Raw genomic sequence first — 20,262 nt, 5'->3', positions numbered from 1 at the left:
TGTAAAATGCAACTAAAAAAATGGAGATTAATTTAAGTTACCAGCAAAAGGGCGAGTCTTTGCAAAGTCAAAGAACTCATCAGCAGAACAACCAAACAAAACCTTAGCTGCCCTATCGAACATTATCACCACAATCACTTTTTTCTCTGTAGCTATAGACACCTGCAAACCCCAAAATTCCCACACAAAAAAAAAAAATCAAACCTTGACACAAAATACAGTATATGTGTTTTTCTTCATGAAGAATTAACCTAAATAACCTCCCAAATAGCCGGCGGATGTATAATAAGTGTATAACCTTGTATAATCTATGTATACCAGTTAGGACAAGTAAGCAATATCGACTATTTGTGTAAAGATCCCTTTTTTCATTTGCTACTACCCAAAATACCCATACACAAAAAATCAAACCTTTACAAAAAAAACAGCATAAGGGTTCTTTTTTCATGAAGAATTAACCTAAATAACCACCCAAATAGCCGGTGGATGTATAATAAGTGTGGATGTATAATAAGTGTATAACCTTGTATAATCTACGTATACCAGTTAGGAAAAGTAAACAGTATCGACTATTTGTGCGAAGATCCCTCTTTTCATTTGCTACTACCCAAAAATACCCACACAAAAAGATCAAGCCTTTACACAAAAAACAGCATAAGTGTTTTTTTTTTCATAAAGAATTAACCTAAATAGTATAACCTATGTATACCGGTTAGGAAAAGTAAACAGTGAATCCAGCCGACTATTTGTGTGAAGATCCCTTTTTTCATTTGCGACTACCCAAAATACCCACACAAAAAAATCAAACCTTTACACTAAAAACAGCATAAGTGTTTTTCTTCACGAAGAATTAACTTAAACAACCTCCCAAATAGCCGGCGGATGTATAATAAGCATATAACCTTGTATAAGCTATGTATACCAGTTAGAAAAAGTAAACAGTGTTGACTATTTGTGTGAAGATCCCTTTTTTCATTTACTACTACCCAAAAATACCCACACACGGAAAATAAATCAAACCTTTACACAAAAAACAGCACAAGTGTTTTTTTTCCATCAAGAATTAACCTAACTAGCCGCCAAATAGCCGGGGATGTATAATAGGTGTATAACCTTGTATAATCTATGTATAATCAAACCTTTTCACAAACCAAAAAAAAAAAAAAAAAACATTAAATTGCAAATAAGGACACAAAAGAATAAGGTGAAAAAAACCAGCCAAAAAGCCAAAATTAAATAAAAAATCAAACCTTTTCACAAACAAAAAAAAAAATACATTAAATTGCAAATAAGGACACAAAAGATATAAATAAAAAACCTTTTCACAAACAAAAATGTACATTAATTGCAAATAAGGACACACAAAAAAAAACACCTTTTCACAAACAAAAATGTACATGAAATTGCAAATAAGGGCACAAAAGAATAGGAAATTACATACAAGTACACGAAAGAGGCGTTTAGAACCAGATGAAGCAGGGTTGTTAAGGTTACAGTATTTGCAAAAGGGTAAATGGGTAATTGGAGAAGGGTCAGGTAAAGTTTTTTCACATGTTGAGCAGACTCTGTAAAAAAGGTTATTGTGATCAATGGCTACAACCATGCAATTTAGTGTTGTTGGTGGCTTGTCTTTGTTAGTTTCTGCTAATGCTCTTTTCTTGGGGTTTGTTTGGCTATTAGAACTTTCTGGATTCATTGATGGATTCTTCAGGTTATGCTTAATGAGTTTTCTTGTTCAGAATATTGTTTGTCCAAACGAGAAATATTGCTATTATGAGTGAGAGAACTTGAATCGGGGATGTGGTATGTTTTTTTTTTTTTTTTGGTCGAAAAAAAAATGTATTTTTCACAAAATACGTTAATGATGAAAAGAGAATATAGTAGGAGTATATGTTATTGGTCCCTCTATAATTTGGTATCTATTTTATTTATTTATGTTTATTTTTTTGGATACTAATTTTTTCTACAAAAAAGGGCAGAAAATAGTAAAATACTTTTTGAATAATTATACTATCTTGAATTATAATTCTCATCCTATCGTACTTGGGTCAATTGAGTCTAAAATTCTAGAAAACGGGGAGATTGATGATGACGTTGCTCATCGCATCCGGGGCACTGTGTGATAGAATGTGTCATCAATGCTTAAAGATAAGTTTTACAGTGTGGTGGTTAGATCAACATTATTGTATGGGGAAGAGTGTTGGTAAGTCAAGAAAACCCACGTTCAGAAGATAAATGTACAGGAGATGAGGATGCTCAAATGGATGTGTAGGCATACTAGGAGAGATATGATTAGAAACAAGTTATACGGGACAAGATGGAAGTGGCCTCCGTGACATAAAAGGTGAGTGAAGCGATATTGAGGTGGTTCAGGCATGTGAAGAGGAGGTGTGTCGAAGCGCCCGTCGAGAGGTGTGAGAGTTTTGCTATTGTAGATTTTATGAGAGATAGAGATAGGCCTAAAAAGAACTCGGGGAGGTGATTAGACAAGGCATGACACATCTTCAGCTTACATAGGAGATGAACCTAGACAGAAAGGTTTGGAAATTGAGGATAAAGATAGAAGCGTAGTAGATAGCCGTGTGTTAGACTACTTTTACGAGGAAGAAGAGCAGGGAGTTGGTCTATTATAGAACATTCTACATTTGATGCGTTATTGTTGTTGTAGAAGTAATTATACTATTTAGTATTTATTCTCATTTTGTACAAAAAATACCCTTATTGTTAGTAAAAATGCATTCTTTCACATTCTATTTATGTTTATTTTGTGGTAGAGTGATAAGTATTATATTCTGTAATCCTTAACCAGAAGTCTCGGGTTTTAAATCTTGAATATATAAAATCGCCTTTGATTTGGATCATTTTACGCTCAAAGTAGGATTTTCCTGCTCGGATCCGAATAAGTCGGGCCCAATAGTGGGACTTTTCGGTGTAAATTTGAATTAGTTGGAATTTTCCAATTATATGACGAGATAATTGTGTGACTATATTGCATTTAGGGGTGTTCACGATTTGGTTAAAAACCGATTCAAATCGAAATCTAAACCAAATCGATTAAATAAACCGATACTTACTTGGGTTGGATTTGGTTTGGTTTTGATTTTACTAAAAGCAAACCGAAGAAAAAACCGAACCAACCGACAAATTTTATACATAATTATATTATATATATATATATATATATATATATATATATATAATATATATAATAATAATTTTTATAAATACTTTTAAATAATTTGCATACTTTTCCAGTAAAAACATTATTTATCTCTAATAGGCTAATGGACTTTATACCTCAAGCCTATTTCTAAAAATAAATCTATGAATTCAAAACTCTTTTGTTCAAAGAAACAACTATGAAATTTTTTTGGTGAAAAGAAGAGGTTTATTAATCACCAGACAAAGAGGTACAAAATCCTAATCTACTCCTGAGCTTGGTCCTAGTACAATCTATTATCAAATAAGTAAACTATATATCAACTTTGTAAGCTGCTATCCATGTATAAAGTCTTTCTATCCACTGCCTTCCATATCTGCATTCTTTCCTCTTTATGTTGTTAGCCACACTTATGTAAACCTCTTGCTTGATCATATCACAGACAAGTCTAGACATTGGCAGTGTCTTATGCCAAACTGTTGTCTTCCTTGCCCTCCATATACTGTAGATCAATGCTACTATTATTGTTATGATGAACTCTCTGCAGTTCTTCCCTTTTCTGCTCTTGGTTAGTCTTCTCCAAAGGCCTAGGACTTCACTGTTTTGTATTCTCACCCCCAACCATACTAGTATATCATCTAAGCAAGCTCTTGAGAATTGACAGTCAAAGTAAAGGTGTTCAATACTCTCAACTGCCCCACCATATAGAACACAGCTCTTATCTGATATCATTCCCATTCGTTTCAGCCTTTGCCTTGTTAGCAGCCTGTTCTGTGCTACTAACCATCCAATGAAACAGTGCTTGGGATGTTAGCTTTGCTCCATATCCATCTATACCCCTACCATGCTTCCATATCTCCTTTACTCCAATAATACCCACTCTGAATGGAGTATTTCCCATCAGCTTTCAGCCAACCATTGCCAACAACTATGAAATTTACCTATATTTGTTTTTTGTATTTCTTATAAACTTTGTTCACTTAATTAAAACTACTTATAAATCCTAAGACATCTTCTCCATAATACAAGAATATTATAGCTACCACAGTAAAAGAGTAATGACAAATTATAAGTTACAAAAGAATAGAAAATTCTCTCCTAATTGTAGGAGAAAAACATGAAAGAGGGAAGTAACGCTAGTTTTCTTGAAAAACCGAAAAATCGACTCAAACGATGGTATGTATTATATTTGGTTTGATTTTAAGAATCTTAAAAACCAATTAGAATGGATTGGTTTTGGTTTTAATTCAAAATCGCCCCATAAGCATCCCTAATTGCGTTTGCTGAAATCACAAACTTAAATTGTTAATTATAGTATCAATTTCCCCAATTAAATTAATAATTTCACAATTAGTGTGATTGACAGCTCTGATTTAAGGACAGGTCTGATTTAAGATATTGTTAGCACACTGCCCTTCAGTATTTAAAGTTTCTAAATATTATATCCATTTATATACACCCTTTATTATCGCTAATTAAATCCATCTATAATAATCATGTAAACGATTCTCTAATGCTGGTGATAATACAAGTAACAACACCTTAAAGGGGAAACACTAAAACAGAGTCAAATTTTCACATTTCAATTGTTTTTTCCCTCCATCTCTTCAATGCTGATTAAAAGAAACTCCCTCCAATTAAGGATAATTGTCCCCTTAAACATAAACTCTTTCTAAGCTAAAAATACAATTATAATTTGGGACTCATTGACTTTTGGATTAGGGGGATTACATGTCATAAAAAGGTCCAAACGGGAATCATAAAGAGTTCACTCGAATTTACTAACAAGTTTTTGCGCGGATTGTCTTTCATATGGACCGGTCTTTAATTTTTATCTCTTCTTCTCATTTAATGAAAGTTTGTGGACCAAAATACTCTTATTCACAGGTCTACAAAATCAGATATTATGGGTTCAAACCCCAGCATAAAAAAAAAAAAAAAAAAACAAGTTAGCAAGTAAGGTTTCACAAAAAAATATGTTTATTCAGGTAAAGTTACATAGAAACTATGTTTTGTTGGACATAATTTCTCTAGAACTATGCTGGAAAAGGCAAAATTTCTACGTAACTTTGCCTAACTAGGCATACCATCTATGAGAACTTGCCTTGCGATTTTTTTTTTATTACTCTGCTGAGATTCGAACCCAGAATGCCAAAGATATTTTCGATCACTTTTTTATTACTTCAAGTGCCGAAGAATAAAAATTAAAAATCATCCATTTGAGGGGCAAAAATTAAAGACCACCCCAAGATAGGGGCAATCGTGTGAGTTTCCCATTTACTAACGAGCAGTAAACTAAAGGGAAATCATTTGAAACAAAAATACTTTTTTATAAAATTTAATGATCCGACTCATTTAGATTCGCGAGGCATAAAATATCTTGTTAAAAGGACAAAAAAAGTAATAATGTTGAGTTTTAATTTTTAAAATTTAAAAAAAAAACAAAAAAAAAAAAGAGAGGTGGGAAACGAAATATTTCTTTCCATTAGAAAATGGTAACCCAAAGGTCAGACTTTGTTTATTATACCAAGTGAATCCTCTGTACTAATATATGTAAAAGGCAAAACATATTATATAATCCAACAAAAAAAACAAGGGAAAAAGATACAGAAAGAATCGTTCCCTTTTTTCTTGAAACCAATTCCTTACGAAAGAATTAGTAATTGTCCAAGTTAAACAGCACTGTAAAGAAAACAATGCAACCAAAATATTAGTTAAAAAAGGATAGTAGTATTTTTGGTCCTCCAATTTAAATAAATTCTGGTTTAGTACCTTGTGATAATTGACTATGCACATTTAATTTTTCATTAATTCAAATGTGCTGTTTTGGAAATTAAAAACAATTATACTCAACATATGGAGTAACAATACAAATTCAACATAACACATGGACATTTAATCATTAATTTGTTTCTCTTCCTAAGGTTCCTGGTAGCTTATTAAATAATTTTTTATTATTTATTCTTTTTGGACATGTATTTGCTAAGTGTTCTACACTTTCACAAGTAAAGCATTCTAGTTTATTTTTATAATTCCTTTCTGTTCGATATTTTCTTACATGCCTATTTCTGTCTAAATAAAGTTTTCTGGCTGCTGATTTTCTAAGATAATATTTCTTTCTATTATATTGAGGATAATTTCTATTATAATGTGTTCTGTATTTTTTATGCCTTTTCTTTTTGTAATTGTCCTTATCGTAGCTTTGTGTAGTGTAAACCACGCTTTTACAAAAGTTCATTTCATTTTGTTTTAGCTGTTTTTGTATCTGTATATGGGTACATTTTTCTTGTAGTATATCCATTATATGTTGTATTCTATGTCCTATAGACCATTTTAGATTAGGATTTTGTACTACTCCGTCTCTCTTATTCCATCTATCTTCTATTTCTCTTCCTAAGGCTCCTGGTAGCTTATTAAATAATTTTTTACCTAATTCTTGGTCAAACGCATTTCCACTAATAGTGCAGTAGTAAAAATAATCGTTTAAAAATTATATATATATATATCACAAAGACCAAAATCAGAATTTACCAATAATTGAAGGATAAAAAAAACTATCACCCCAAAAAGATAATGTTATTGTATAAAGAAAAGATAACGTCAAATGTGAAATTAATGCCTAATTAATATCGAACCCTCTTTGATAATTAAACCAAGAAATATATAAAAAGATCTGAATAGAGAAAATACATCATTCCCTTTTTCATGCAGCTATTTACCCCTCAAGAGTTGCTAATTGTCCAATAGCATTGTAAAACATTAAATCCCATGTTGCTTCCATCTCCTTCTTTCCTCCCTCTCCTACTTTCCCCCCTCTTTCTAATTTTCACACACGCGCACACACTTATAATAAATACTCCCTCCTTTCTATAATAAGTGATTTTTTTACTCATGCACAATCCTTAAGAAATTGTTTACTCCTAGAAAATTAGGAGCGTTTTTACTGACTTAACCCTAATCAAGTTTTACTATTTTATAAAAAATAAAAGGTAGTTAATGAATCTTGACTATTTAAATGAGGGTAATCTCGGAAGAATGTACCCAAAGTCTTCTTGAAATCATAAAACACCACTTATTTTGAAAAAAAAAATTGAAAAGCCTAAAAAACACTTATTATGAAACGGAGGGAGTATAAACAATAAATAATAACAATCCATTTTCACACTCATATTCCCTCCTTATAAATAAATCTCAACAACCTTTTAGCAACTCAATATTCTTCATTCGAAATCTTGAAGAAAAAAATGGCATCGACTTCATTCTCTCTTCTCTTTCTTACAATATGTCTTGTTTCATTTTCTCAAATTGCTCTTTCAATATCACCAAAGTTTTTCTTGCCTTCTCATGATGATTCTATTATGAGCCAAAAAAAGTTCCCAACAACAATGGCTGAAACATTCATCAGGCAACTTAATTTGTTCCCTAAACGTGATATCAACATAGTTTCTTCAAAGGAAAAGAGTGCACTAGAAGCTAATTATGAGCGGGGATTATTTGAAAAGAAATTGAATTTATCTTGTCTTGGTGATTCTGGTTCCACTGTCCAAGACTTGGGTCATCATGCTGGTTATTTTCCTCTTGTACATACTAAAGCTGCAAGGTTTGATTTTTTTTATCTATGATTATATTTCAATGCCATCTTTGAGTTTCTTTCTTCTATATTCTTTTTGTTCGGGATGGAAGACATGGAGCAACCGTAAAGTTGTCTCCTTATGACCTCTTATAGGTTACGGTTTCGAGTCGTAGAATTAGTCTGACTGTAAGGTAGGCTAATTAAATTACATCCCCTTGAGATGCTGTCTTTCCCATGACCCTGTGTGAACACGGAATACTTTATTGTGCATCGGGCCACGACTCGAACCCCCTGACCCTTTTGCCTATAAATCACGGGTTTGAATTGTGGAATCAGTCATTTGATGTTTGCATCATGGTAGGTTGCTTATGCTACATACCCGTCAACCAGATTGTATCATCATCATAACATTTGTCTAATTCAATTTTTTTTTTCTTGAGTGCGGCACTGCTTTGGACCCTAAGTGAACGTGGAATACTGCATGTTTGCCAGTTTTTTCTTCTTTTTGCTTTGTTTTTTGTTCATCATGGGTTGTTGTTTTAGTAATGCAGATGTTTTGTTTTTGTTTGTTCTAGGATGTTCTATTTTTTCTTTGAATCGAGGAGCAACAAGAATGATCCAGTGGTGATATGGTTAACAGGAGGGCCAGGATGTGGCAGTGAATTGGCTTTGTTTTATGAAAATGGACCTTTTAAAATATTAGACAACATGTCTCTTGTCTGGAATGATTTTGGATGGGACAAGGTTCTTGTTCTTTCCTCCTCTTTTTTATTAAGAAATATACTTTGTATTTTCTCTACTTTATAGTATAAATTCATTCCAAGAAAAGTTGGTTTGTATATTTTGGATATGATAATTGTTACTATATATTAACAGGCTTATTGAAGTTTTTTCTTTCATGCAAAGTTTCTTTTCACCAACTAACTATTCTTCTTTTGACTGCTGGTTGTTCATTAGTAGAAAAAAAAAATTGAATTCAAAAGTAGTTCAACTCTTGTTATTGACTTATACGACTTTTTTGTTTTTTTTTTAGTTCAACTATTGTTATTGACTTGTATGACTTTTTTTTTTAGTTCAACTATTGTTATTGACTTATATGACTTTTTTTTGTAAATCAAGATACTTAATATTAAAACTAGTAAAACCATTACAACTAAGGAGGGAGCGAGTCCCAAGCATGTTCGGGGCTTGCCTCATTTAGAGTATTTATATTACAACCCATCACAAAACGTTAGTAAGTAGTTCCTAACATGTCTGCCCAAAAAACCTTACTCACAAACATAGGAGGAACTACTACTACTTTCACATTTTCAAAAAGTTTTTTCTTGGCTCCCTCCTTTGCTAGCAGATCAGCGACCTTGTTTTGCTCCCGATAGCTGTATTTTATCTCGGGGTTTCCCAGCTTATCCATCAGCAATCTGCATTCATAAATAAAAGCACTGTAAGGAATGTGACCATTTTTCAGCATTGAGATTACCTCCTGTGAATCAGAGTTGATTTCTAGGGGTAGGAGCTTGTGGTCCGAAGCTAGTTTGAGACCCTACAATATGGCTAATAATCCAGATAAATTAGTAGAATTAGGAATGCCTGATAAAACCAATAACCCACTCTCCTCTAGAATTTCTAATAACTCCACCAATTCCACTAGTCCCAGGGTTACCCATACACGATCCATCAATGTTTAGCTTGAAGTACCCTCTAGGGGGAGGATGCCACTTAATATTAATTAAGGTTCTAGGGAGGGATTTTTTGAAATGGTTACAGAGCTGGTCATATTCTATGGCCCTACCATAAGCTTCCCTAAATGAGGGATAATCATGCTTGTTATTAAAGAGATTTGAGTTCCTAGTTGTTCAAATAGTCCAAAGGAAGTAAGGAATAAGGGTGTCCCATTGAAGCAGGTTGTTAAACTTTCTTCCCTTAATATTTTTCCAGGTGGTTTCCCAATTATCAACAAAGAGGAGATTGAAGTTCATGTTGTCACAACTATCCTTCCTAGCTTGGGTCCAGAAGTTTTGGACTGCACCACAGTCTAAGAAGCTATGGGCAATGTTTTCATTTTGGTAACCGCGGAACTTACAATGGGGACAGATATTCAGTCCTATAGAGTAAAGGAAAGAGTTGGTGGGGAGTCTGCTATGTGCTAGGATCTAAAGGAAGAACTTGATCTTGTTTGGGGTTTTTGCTTTCCACATCCAGTTGAAGGAGTTGTTTGTGCCTAAATCATGTAGGGGGGAGTCAATAAGCTTATAAGCACTCTTAGAGGAGAAGATGCCATTACCAGTCAACCCCCAATACATAAGATCTTCTTTATTACTAGAGAGAGGGATGGGGCTTCTAGCAATAGAATGTCTAATGTCTTTAGGAAGGTCAAAAGATAAATTATCCAGGTCCCATTGCCCATCCTTCCAGACTTCCTCCACTCTAGTGAGCTCTGTATTCCTATTGAGTTAGCCCTGGATAATATTCCTAAGTGGTTCTAGGTGAGACAACTGATTATCATGCCAAAGGTTAACCTTATTACCCTTATGGACAGTCCAATGTATGGCCTTCCTGCAGATATCATAACCCTCAATAATGCATTTTCAAGTTCTAGAAGTAAGGGAAGAATTTATCTTAAGACTATTCTTAGCAATTAGTACTTTAGCCCAAAGGAGTCAGGTCTTTTAAGAAGTCTCCAAGTGAGACTGGTAAGCATAGTCTTATTTTTTACCTCAACTTTTTGGATTCTCAAGCCCCCCTCCTCCTTAGACTTGGTAACAGTTTGCCAGCTTAGTAAATGCATTTTCTTTTGACATTAGTGGTGCCCCAGATGAATTTCCTTTGGGTTCTGTCAATAAGCTTATTAGTCTTTCTAGGGAGCTTGATGTACTGCATAGCATGGTTGGAAATACTAGTAAGAGAGGATTTTGCTAAGGTTGTTCTACCAGCCATATTAAGGAATTTGGTTTTCCATCCTGCAAGCTTGGAATTAAGATTGTTAATGATGAATTGGAAGTCACTATGGGTAGGTCTCTTGTGGAATATGGGAAATCCTAGATATTTCGCAAAGGGGTTTTTAGCTTTGATGGTAAGGCAATTTGCAAAAAGGTCTCTATCTTCTGTCCTACGGTTATTTGAGAATATGACCTTGGATTTAGCAGTGTTAATCTTTTGGCTAGAGCTATTACAGAAGCTAGTCAGAGTGTTGATTATGGTAGTACAGTTTTCAAATTTGCTCTAGCAAAGAGGGTGAGGTCATCTGCAAAGAACATATGATAAATCTTAGGGCCATTCCTACAGTTAGAGATAGGGAACCGGTTCTGATGGTCTACCTCCTGGTTAATTTTCCTTGAAAGCATCTCTATGCAAAGGATGAACATATAAGGGGAGATGGGGTCTCTTTGTCTTATTCCTTTAGTTGGCTTAAAAAACTCTATTCTCCCACCATTCACTAGGATAGATATAGGAGAAGTGCTGGTACAGGATAGGATGAGCTTTGTAAGTCTTTGAGGAAAATTGAAATAGATAAGGGTTTCTCTAATAAAGGAACACTCAATTCTATCAAAAGCCTTTTCTAGGTCAATCTTAAGAATCATATTAGCATTTTTCCCTTTTATTTTACTAAATTGGGTAAGGTATTCTTGAACAATAATGGCATTGTCAGAGGCTCTTCTATTAGATAGGAAACTAGCCTGATTTGGCCCAATGAGGTTTGCAAGAAAGGGCTTGATTCTCTGCACAATAATTTTGGTAATAATTTTATATTGGGTATTGCAAAGGCCAATGGGTCTGAAGTTTTTAAGAACAGCGGCATTGGCACTCTTAGGGATAAGACAAAGCTAAGTGGAATTTACTTCTTCTTCTTCTTCTTCCATCTTAGAGTTACTAAAAATATTTCTACAAAAGCTCACTATAGAGTTCTCAACTTCAGCTCAATATTTTTGATAGAAGAAAGGATGGATACCATCAGGATCAGGAGCTTTGAAAGGCTTGAAGGAGAAGACAGTTTGTTTGATCTCTAAGTTACTGGGGGAAAGGGTAAGTTTGGTATGGTCATCCTCAGCAGTGGAGCCATAGATGGAAGGTTTTATGCTATGGTTCATCTTAGAGAGAGGCTACTCAGAGTTATAAAGGTTAAAGTAGAAGCTAAGGATGTGCTCTTTAATCTCAGCTTGGTCATAGGTCTAGTTTCCCACATCATTCATTAGAGTAAGGATTATATTCCTTCTTCTCCTATTAATGATGGATGTATGGAAAAACTTAGTATTACTATCCCTATCAGTAAGCCAATTAATCCTAGACTTATGTTTCCAGAATTCAGACTCCTGTTGAAGAATTTCACTATAATCCTTAGTAAGGATATTTTCAAGGTTTTGAAGGTAAGTGATGTATTGGTATTTAGGAGACTTTTGTCCCCCATCCAGTCTAGCAATAATGTTTCTTTTCCTAGTAAAGATATTACTAGAGGTTACTCTGTTCCATTCAAGAATTTTAAGTTGGAAATCATAGTTTGCTCTAGTAAGGTCAGACTGATTATGGTAGCACTCTTTGACAATATTAATAAAACCTGGATGGTTGCACCACGTGGTCTTTACTCTAAAAGGCTTGTCAATGGGGACACTGTCATTAGCCAATCTAACAAACATGGGGCACTGATCAGAGTGGATTTTGGGGAGGTGAGTAACAGTGCATTCTGGGTAGAGGTTTATCCAATCATCATTAGCAAGACATTTATCTAGTCTTTCTAAAATAAGGGCATTTCTATTGCTATATCTTTTGTTGGTCCAAGTCTACTTACTCCCTTTAAAACCTAAATCAACAAGTTTACAATAGTTAATACAATCCCAGAAGTGGTTAGTTGTATTATTATTGATACTATTTCCACCAAATTTTTCCGAGGCTTTAAGAATTTCATTAAATCACCCCCCACAAACCATTCCTCAGTTATAGTATCAGAAATAGTAGTCAGCTACTCCCAAAGTAATTTCCTATCATTAAAAGTGTTACTAGCATACACAGTAGAAAAGAACCAAGTTTTAGGAGGAAAAAATACCTTGACAATGGTATGGATGCTTTGGGAATTGATAGAGATATCCTCCAGCTTCAAGAGCTCCTCCTTCCACATAATCATGATACCTCCAGAATTCCCAATAGCAGGCGATTCTAACTGCCCAGTGAACCCCATTGCATCAGTAAAGGCTTTGTAGTCCTTCATACGAGTTTCCAACAGAACTAGCATAGAAGGTTTATGCAAACCCACCATTAATTTGTAGTGCCTCTTAAACTCAGGACTATTCGCACCCCATAATATGAAACTCAGATTTCCTTGGTGCATTCTAGGGTTCCCTCATAACCTCTTTCCCCTTTCCCATTAAGGGTGAGGTTGCTTCCTGAGTTTTCTCCTAAGACAGACTCCCAGCTGGGTTCAAAACTACTGCAAAATTCCCTATTATCGAGATCAAAGGTAATTTGATGCCTAGTCCGAACTTGATAAGGTCTCTGGGACATATTACTACTAGTAGCTCACTACGTGGATTGTTGATCTCTATGAGCTGAAGTTTTTCTAGAGGTATTGCATCTAACTTTGGTACTTCCAGGGAGTTAGCATGATTTCTAGTTCCCTGTTGTTTGATTTCAGGGTTTCTAGCACCTTATTTTGAGCACTGGTTAGTTCTTCTAGGGGAGTTGGGGTTACTATTGTCGAGTCTACCATTACAGAGGCTGGTACTGTTTGATTTCATAGAATAAAGGGAGGGCCTCTTTGAAGGAATTCTGAGTCCAAGTTTGGGAAGAAGGTTATTTCCTTCGTCGCCTCCTCTATCAGGGTTGATAGCATCTAGGGTGTTAGGCCTTGATCTAAGCTCTGGCTGAAAGCTTTCAACAAGGTCGACATCTATAGATGATGACCGTAGTTGAGCATCCCCTGGTTCAATCCCTCTGCTACCACTTGCGCTAGATAGGATGAGTCCTGGACTATAACGGTTATTGGTTGGTTCCCTAACATCAAATTCAACGAGATAGGTCGACCCTGTAGTCCAATCTCCAACCACGATTTTGGAGGATGATTTAAGGGAAGGGGTCTTGAGATGAAAGTTAGTGGTAGTGGTGTTTGTTCTCAGTCCATGGTTAGTAGGAGGAGGATTAGAAAAAGAGGAAAATGGAGAAAGATTAACTGGTTGGTGGTACTTATTAAGCTCCAGCTCTCTTTTAAAGATGTCAATCGAATCATCTTTCGACTCATTGATGGGAGTTGTTATATTGGAAGTGAGAACTGTCGTCGAGTCTAGAGAGTAGTTATGATTAGAATTAGTAAATTGCATAGGGATATTTCTCGATTTAGGAGTAGACGTTTGGTTTTTTAATGAAAAGTGTTCCTGAAGGTGTTGTGCTCGAGGAGAACAGGTAATAGGGGTCTAATTATCCTCTGATTTATTTTCAGGGGTATCAGTATTAGTGGGAGAGATGCCGTTTTTATCTAAACTCAATTGAGCTTGGACTTTTTTATTTAAAAGGTGGATATCCGGGGGCCCAATTGAGTTAGTAGAGGACGGACTTTGTTGAGTCAGGGCCTCAAATTTATTGTTCACTTTGGGTTTAAAGTGGCCCATACCCTTGATAGATTGGGTTTTATCCCTATTCTGGTTGTGGATTCGATTTGGGCTTAATTAGGGCTTTTTGCCCACTTCTGAAGGGCCTTTGTGGTCCAAATCCCCGCCCTTCTCCGTAGTACCCCTAGGGTTTTGATACTCACCTTCAACGGCGCCGCTGTTTACTTGGCTGCGGGCTACTGTTCCGATCATGGTTAATGAAAGTTTGAGATTGAAGGACTTACCTGTTGTTCCGTCGAATGTTTTGACGTGGAATTGCTCTTTTTTGATTCCCCTCTCCCTCTTGCCGGCTTGGTGGGGCAACCTTATGCGAGCTCTTCTTCTTCTTCGCTAACTTCACTGTTTGCCATTCGCTCTTTTTGGAGGAGAGGATGAGGAGCTTGCTTCTTCAGTTTTTGGATTTGGGGTGGGACTCAAAAAAATACACCACAAGACTGTGTGGCCCGATCAACCACAACCCGTACATAAGATACCCTCACCTTTATAAATGATTTTTTGCCAGTGTTGCTCGATGGTAATGGAAGTTCTCACTGGGAAATCAAGAGAAATTTCAATGCAGATCCTTGCATATCTCCCTCTCAGGGTAAATGAAGTGCATGTATCAATTTTTAGTAGTTTCCCGATTCTTGACCTAATTCTCTCTAAGATCCCCTTGTAGTAGAACTCGGTTGGGAGTTGTGGTAGCCTTATCCAGACAGCAATGGAAGAAATTATAGAATCGGCGGGGATAAAATTTGGTTGCCATCTTCTCACCGTGAGGAAGTTCCTAGCTATGAACCAAGGTCCTTCATGGAGGGCCTTTGTTAGGCTTTCCTCCAGTCCAAATTTGACGATGTAGTAGTCACTACCCAAATAGATTAGAGTCAAATTTTTATTTGGCTTCCATAGATCTAGTAGTTTTCCTTTCAAGAACTGACGGTTGAATCTTTTCCCAAATAGTTTGATTATAATGGAGTGTCTCCAAGGGAAGTATAGTCTTGCTTTGTCTTCAGCTGACAGATTAATGGTATCCGTTTCCTCAGTAGCTGAGAATTCAATTTCAAAGTCTTTGCCTTTGGCAAGTTAGTGTGGTAGTTGGCTTCAATTAATGACGACTTTTCCAATACTGCAACCTAGTAAGCAGTATTAATTTTGGGTGGGTCCAGATCCATAACTTCAATTGGTACATCTGGCGGTTTCGGTGGAATAGGTAAGGGTGGTCCCGTATTGATGGTGGTAGGAAGGGCCATACAGTAATTTGGGGGGTTGTTTGGGGGTTAGTGTAGTAGTAGAGAGTAAACCCGTCAACCGGTTCGGTTTTACCGGTTCGAACCGGTAACCGGATCGGTAAAACCGGAACCGATTGAACGGTTAACCGGTTCTGGTTAACCATTTATTATATACTGGTCCAGTTTCAATTTTTTGAAACCGGAACCGATTAAACCGGTAAAACCGGAACCGGACCGGTTAAACCGGTGAATTTTTTTTTTTTTTTAATTGTAGCCGTTGGCAGCCCAATGGACCGTTGGGCAACGGTCCATTTGCAAAAATGGCCGTTTCCAAACGGTCCCCAACTCATTTTTTGCCCCCCCAAACCCCCCAAACTTTTTTTTAACACTTTAACCCATCCCCCACCCCTATATAAACCCCTCTCCATTTTCATTTTAATCCACACCAATTCACTCTTCTCTTTCTCTCAAATCTCAATCTCTTAATTATAGTTACTTTGCAACAGTTAGTCACTTTAAATTTCTCTCAAATAAATATTATAAAGTCTTATTATAGTTTCAATTATTAATTTTGCAATTATAATATTGTTGGTGGAGTTGGTGATTTTGCAACAATCCGAAGTAGCTTTGATGGATTTGCAATTCTAGCCGCCTTCACTTTGTTGGAAATTAGTCCGGCAATTTGGTACCTTCGTTCCAACTCTATCTTTATTTTTTGCAAATTTAATTTACGCAATTTAATTCTAGCAATTTAATTTGTTGCAATTCATTTTCTTGTGATTTATTTGAGTGTGATTTAAATTAATTCTATTTAAAAATGGCGAAGAGATTTAGACGTTGTGCCGGTAGTAGTAGTATTGTTAGGCGTGGGCTTAATGAGGAAACGTTTGTGGAAGAAACGCCTAATTTAGATATTGATATTGGTGGAAATAATTCACTTTTAGGTCATGAAGCAATGCAACAACATTATACCGACACTTTTAACCGGTTACCGGCCCGGTTCAAACCAGTTAACATGACTAATATTAAGTTAAGAATATACCTAAAATATACTAAGAATATACTTATAATATAAAATACGAATTTATAAACTTAGAAAAAAATTAAGCTATAAATAACTTAATTTATAATATATAAGTATATATAGTATACATATAACTTAAACACACACACACACACACACACACATATATATATATAAGTTATATAACCTAAGTATATTGATATATATAAGTATATTCTTAGTATATTTTAGGTATATGTAATATAACTTAAGCATGTAACTTAATATATATATATATATATATATATATATATATATATATATATATATATATATATATATATATAGTATATGCTGCCTGTATTGTTGTTAGTCAGTTAATATATAAACCTTACTTATAAATAAATATAACATATGTAAATATACCTACAATATACTAATAAATACTATAATATATATATAATATACAAAAAAAAATTGCCACTTTTGAACCGGACCGGTCCGGTTTCGGTTATTTAACCGGTAAACCGGAACCGGTGGCCAGTTCCGATTTTTGAACCGGAAACCAGCCGGTTTGTTAACCGGTTACCGGTCCGGTCCGGTTCAAACCGGTTAACAGGACTAGTAGAGAGTGGTGGCCTGGGTCTTTCTTACTCTAAAAAAATCTTAACTTGCAATTGGTGATGTTATCAAAGTGACTTATATGACTTTTATATAGTGCTCTATCTTCATTTAATTGCCTCCACGGAAACGAAAGGCCAATAGCCGCTCTTTTTCGAAAACTAGAAAAATTTATTCAATGAATCCTTTTTCATTAGTCGAGAATAAGAAGATATTGAAGGGAAGTATCGGACCACTGGTTAAATTTTCTTTCCTATAATTCATATAGCTAGGTCCGAGTTCAAGTAGTAAAATCGTACTCAGGTAAACTTCTTACATTATGAAACATTTCCTTTCTTTCGTGGAAAGAAATTATGTTCCCCTTAGGTGCAACATAATCTGACCATGCGTGAACTTAGTTCGTGCATTGGACTCTTTTTTTTCTTTCCAGAAAAAGATGGATTTTACTTGTATATAAATTGTTGTAAAGATTCTTTTACATTACCGTGTTTAGAAGTTGAAACAAAAGTCAAGTCTACACATGAATTATAAGTCACGAGTTAGAACCGTGAATCAATCATTTGTTCTTAAGTCAGGGTGCCTACATTATACCCCTTAGACCTTTCGTTACGGGATGCTTCGTGCATCAAATGTCTAGACCGCCCTTTTTTTAAGAATAAGAAGGATTATACTTGTATATAGTAACAGTGTAAAGAATTTTTATTCTGTCATTTTCAGAAGTTAAAACTCGAAAACTAATATTCCCGTTACTTATTTCGAATTGACAGGTTTCAAACCTTATATATGTTGATCAACCAACTGGAACTGGTTTTAGTTACACTTCTGATGATAGTGACATTCGTCACAATGAAGCTGGTGTAAGCAATGATCTTTATGATTTCTTACAGGTTTGTTCCCCTTTACTCTTTTTTCGAATTTTGTTTTAATTTCTATTTTACTAACAAATCCATATTTTTATTAATATTAATCCAAATTTTACAATAGGCCTTCTTCAAAGCTCATCCTGATTATGTAAACAATGATTTCTACATTACTGGAGAATCATACGCTGGCCATTATATTCCTGCATTTGCTTCTCGAGTTCATCAAGGAAACAAAAATAACGAAGGAATTTACATAAACCTCAAGGTATTTTTTCGCGTATTTTAACAAGTCATCTCTCAGTATTTTCAATACTTTTGGTAATTTGTACTTAATTATGACGCACTTGATCAGGGATTGGCCATTGGTAATGGACTCACCAACCCAGAAATCCAGTACAAAGCTGACACTGACTATGCTTTGGATATGAAATTGATCAATCAAACTGATTATGACGAGATAAACAAATTATATCCACAATGTCAACAAGACATTAAGCTTTGTGGTAACTCATTATCCCACTTAGAACTAGAAAAAACGGCTATCTGTAGTTATTTTATATTACATTTGTCAGTGTACATAAGTTAAATTCATACACGGACAGTGAAATAGCACATATTATTGACATCAGTAATGTTTTGTGAAAATATTGGCAGCAAATGGTAGTGAAGAAGCTTGTTCGGATGGATATAGTGATTGCACAACCATCTTCAGCAGTATAATGGCCATTGCGGGCGATATAAACGTAAAGAATTCAGAACATTTTTGAGTTTTTTTCTCCATGAGACGGCGGTGTCATATAACTACAAGCATATTTGTTTTATAACAAACGAATGGATTTTGTAACTTTTTTTCACCTGCAGTACTATGATATCCGGAAGACTTGCGAGGGAAACCTCTGCTATGACTTCTCGAGAGTGGACACTTACCTCAACGATGCCCAAGTTAAGGAAGCCCTAGGTGTTCCCCCCGCCATTGATTTTGTCTCGTGTAGTAAAAAAGTTTATCAGGCTATGCGGACGGACTGGGTGAAGAATCATGAAGCCAGTATTCCTGCACTTCTTGAGGATGGTATCAATCTACTCATTTACGACGGAGAGTATGACCTTATCTGCAACTGGCTTGGTAAGCGTCATTCACCTGTGACAAGAAGAGAATTCAAATAATAAAAAAGAGGAATTTTCATAAATAGCACTATTTATGCTCCCTAATAACAAATTTTGGCGATATTATTGAGTTTTCAAAACATAGCCTAGTTTTTTTTCCAAAACATATCATACATACACACACTACCGCTATACATACATACACCCATACAGTAAAAATCTGCTATAAAATGAAAATCTAGCTATTTATTGTAATAATTTAAAAATATTGCTAAAACGGATAATAAGTGGGCTTAAGTTGTTATTGTCACGTAATTTTTCCAATAATAATAAAAACACAGTGTCAGTTGACGACTAAACTATTGTTTCTTGATATGGACAGGAAACTCAAATTGGGTGCATGCAGTAGAATGGTCGGGGCAGGAGGGCTTCGGGGCTGCACCGTCTGTTTCATTCACAGTAGACGGTGAGGAGAAAGGAATTCAAAAGAACTATGGACCTCTGACTTTCCTCAAGGTCAAAGATGCAGGTCATCTGGTGCCGATGGACCAACCTAAGGCAGCACTCAAAATGCTCCAGAGGTGGACTCAAGGCAAATTGTCCTCCTAGGAAGTTTATCAAGAACCACACTTACTGAAACAGATTAACAATTTTACAGCTTCATAATCTCAACAAAACATAGAAGATCATGTAGATACATTTAACCTTTTCAGGTGAATGTTATTCTTTTAAGATATTGGATTAAGCGTTACAACATATATTACAGCACACAGTTTGCTCTTATGATTTGTTATTCCATTGTCTTGAATTATGTGTATCACGCCAGTGTCAAAATAGTTAAATCATTTCAAACCTATAAGGAGCACTGTCTCAAACAGCATTCAGGGGAATAAGAAAAGGGCACAAACAGACTAGCCATTTAACACAACAACAGACAAAAAAAAAAAAAAAATCAAAACTATTCTGGTTTATTATCAAGCTTCAATACTATTTTGAAATTTTGTTATGAAACCAAGTTTGGTTCTAGCTTAACCAAGGTCAAGAATTGATCGTTTCAGTATTTTGCCCCAACATTTATATGGTTATATCCCAACATTGCAGAGAAAACAAATGGATTGATTTTTTCCCAAGCAACAAAAC

At 35.2% G+C, this 20,262-nt stretch overlaps 2 protein-coding genes across 10 annotated transcripts in view; one reads left to right on the top strand and one right to left on the bottom strand.

Moving 5' to 3' along the window:
* LOC132600459 (uncharacterized) overlaps nt 1–20,262 on the bottom strand; it is a 34,070-nt gene that overhangs the window by 3,897 nt on the left and 9,911 nt on the right. For 2 of the 9 annotated variants that reach the window (XM_060313637.1, XM_060313638.1), the window contains exon 4: nt 18,616–19,156. The exons of 1 other annotated variant lie outside the window; for it this stretch is intronic. Coding sequence is in view for 2 of the 8 variants with exons in the window: in XM_060313638.1 (XP_060169621.1) it covers nt 19,149–19,156 (8 nt within the window). In the remaining 6 variants the exon portion in view is untranslated. Of the gene's footprint in view, nt 1–41; nt 163–523; nt 683–709; nt 897–922; nt 942–1,020; nt 1,396–1,441; nt 1,937–18,615; nt 19,157–20,262 lie in introns of those variants that run through there. 6 more of the 9 variants (XR_009567207.1, XR_009567211.1, XR_009567209.1 and 3 more) reach the window with 6 other exon arrangements.
* Nucleotides 7,381–19,903, top strand: LOC132600458 (serine carboxypeptidase-like). Its single transcript, XM_060313636.1, has 8 exons — nt 7,381–7,760; nt 8,309–8,477; nt 17,923–18,042; nt 18,140–18,283; nt 18,371–18,521; nt 18,673–18,761; nt 18,880–19,141; nt 19,505–19,903. The coding sequence occupies exons 1-8, from the start codon at nt 7,405–7,407 to the stop codon at nt 19,729–19,731; spliced, it is 1,518 nt and encodes a 505-aa protein (XP_060169619.1). The 5' UTR covers nt 7,381–7,404; the 3' UTR covers nt 19,732–19,903.

Source organism: Lycium barbarum, chromosome 6, assembly GCF_019175385.1.
Source record: "Lycium barbarum isolate Lr01 chromosome 6, ASM1917538v2, whole genome shotgun sequence".
In the NCBI taxonomy this organism is placed as follows: domain Eukaryota; kingdom Viridiplantae; phylum Streptophyta; class Magnoliopsida; order Solanales; family Solanaceae; genus Lycium; species Lycium barbarum.
Note: the sequence above shows the minus strand (reverse complement) of the source record. Positions and strands in the feature narration are given on the sequence as shown.

Coding starts and splice junctions, on each gene's coding strand:
- LOC132600458 (XM_060313636.1), top strand. CDS start 7,405: ATGGCATCGACTTCATTCTCTCTTCTCTTTCTTACAATATGTCTTGTT. Junction 8,478..17,922: donor ATGATTTTGGATGGGACAAG/GTTCTTGTTCTT, acceptor TCGAATTGACAG/GTTTCAAACCTTATATATGT. Junction 18,762..18,879: donor CCATTGCGGGCGATATAAAC/GTAAAGAATTCA, acceptor TTTCACCTGCAG/TACTATGATATCCGGAAGAC.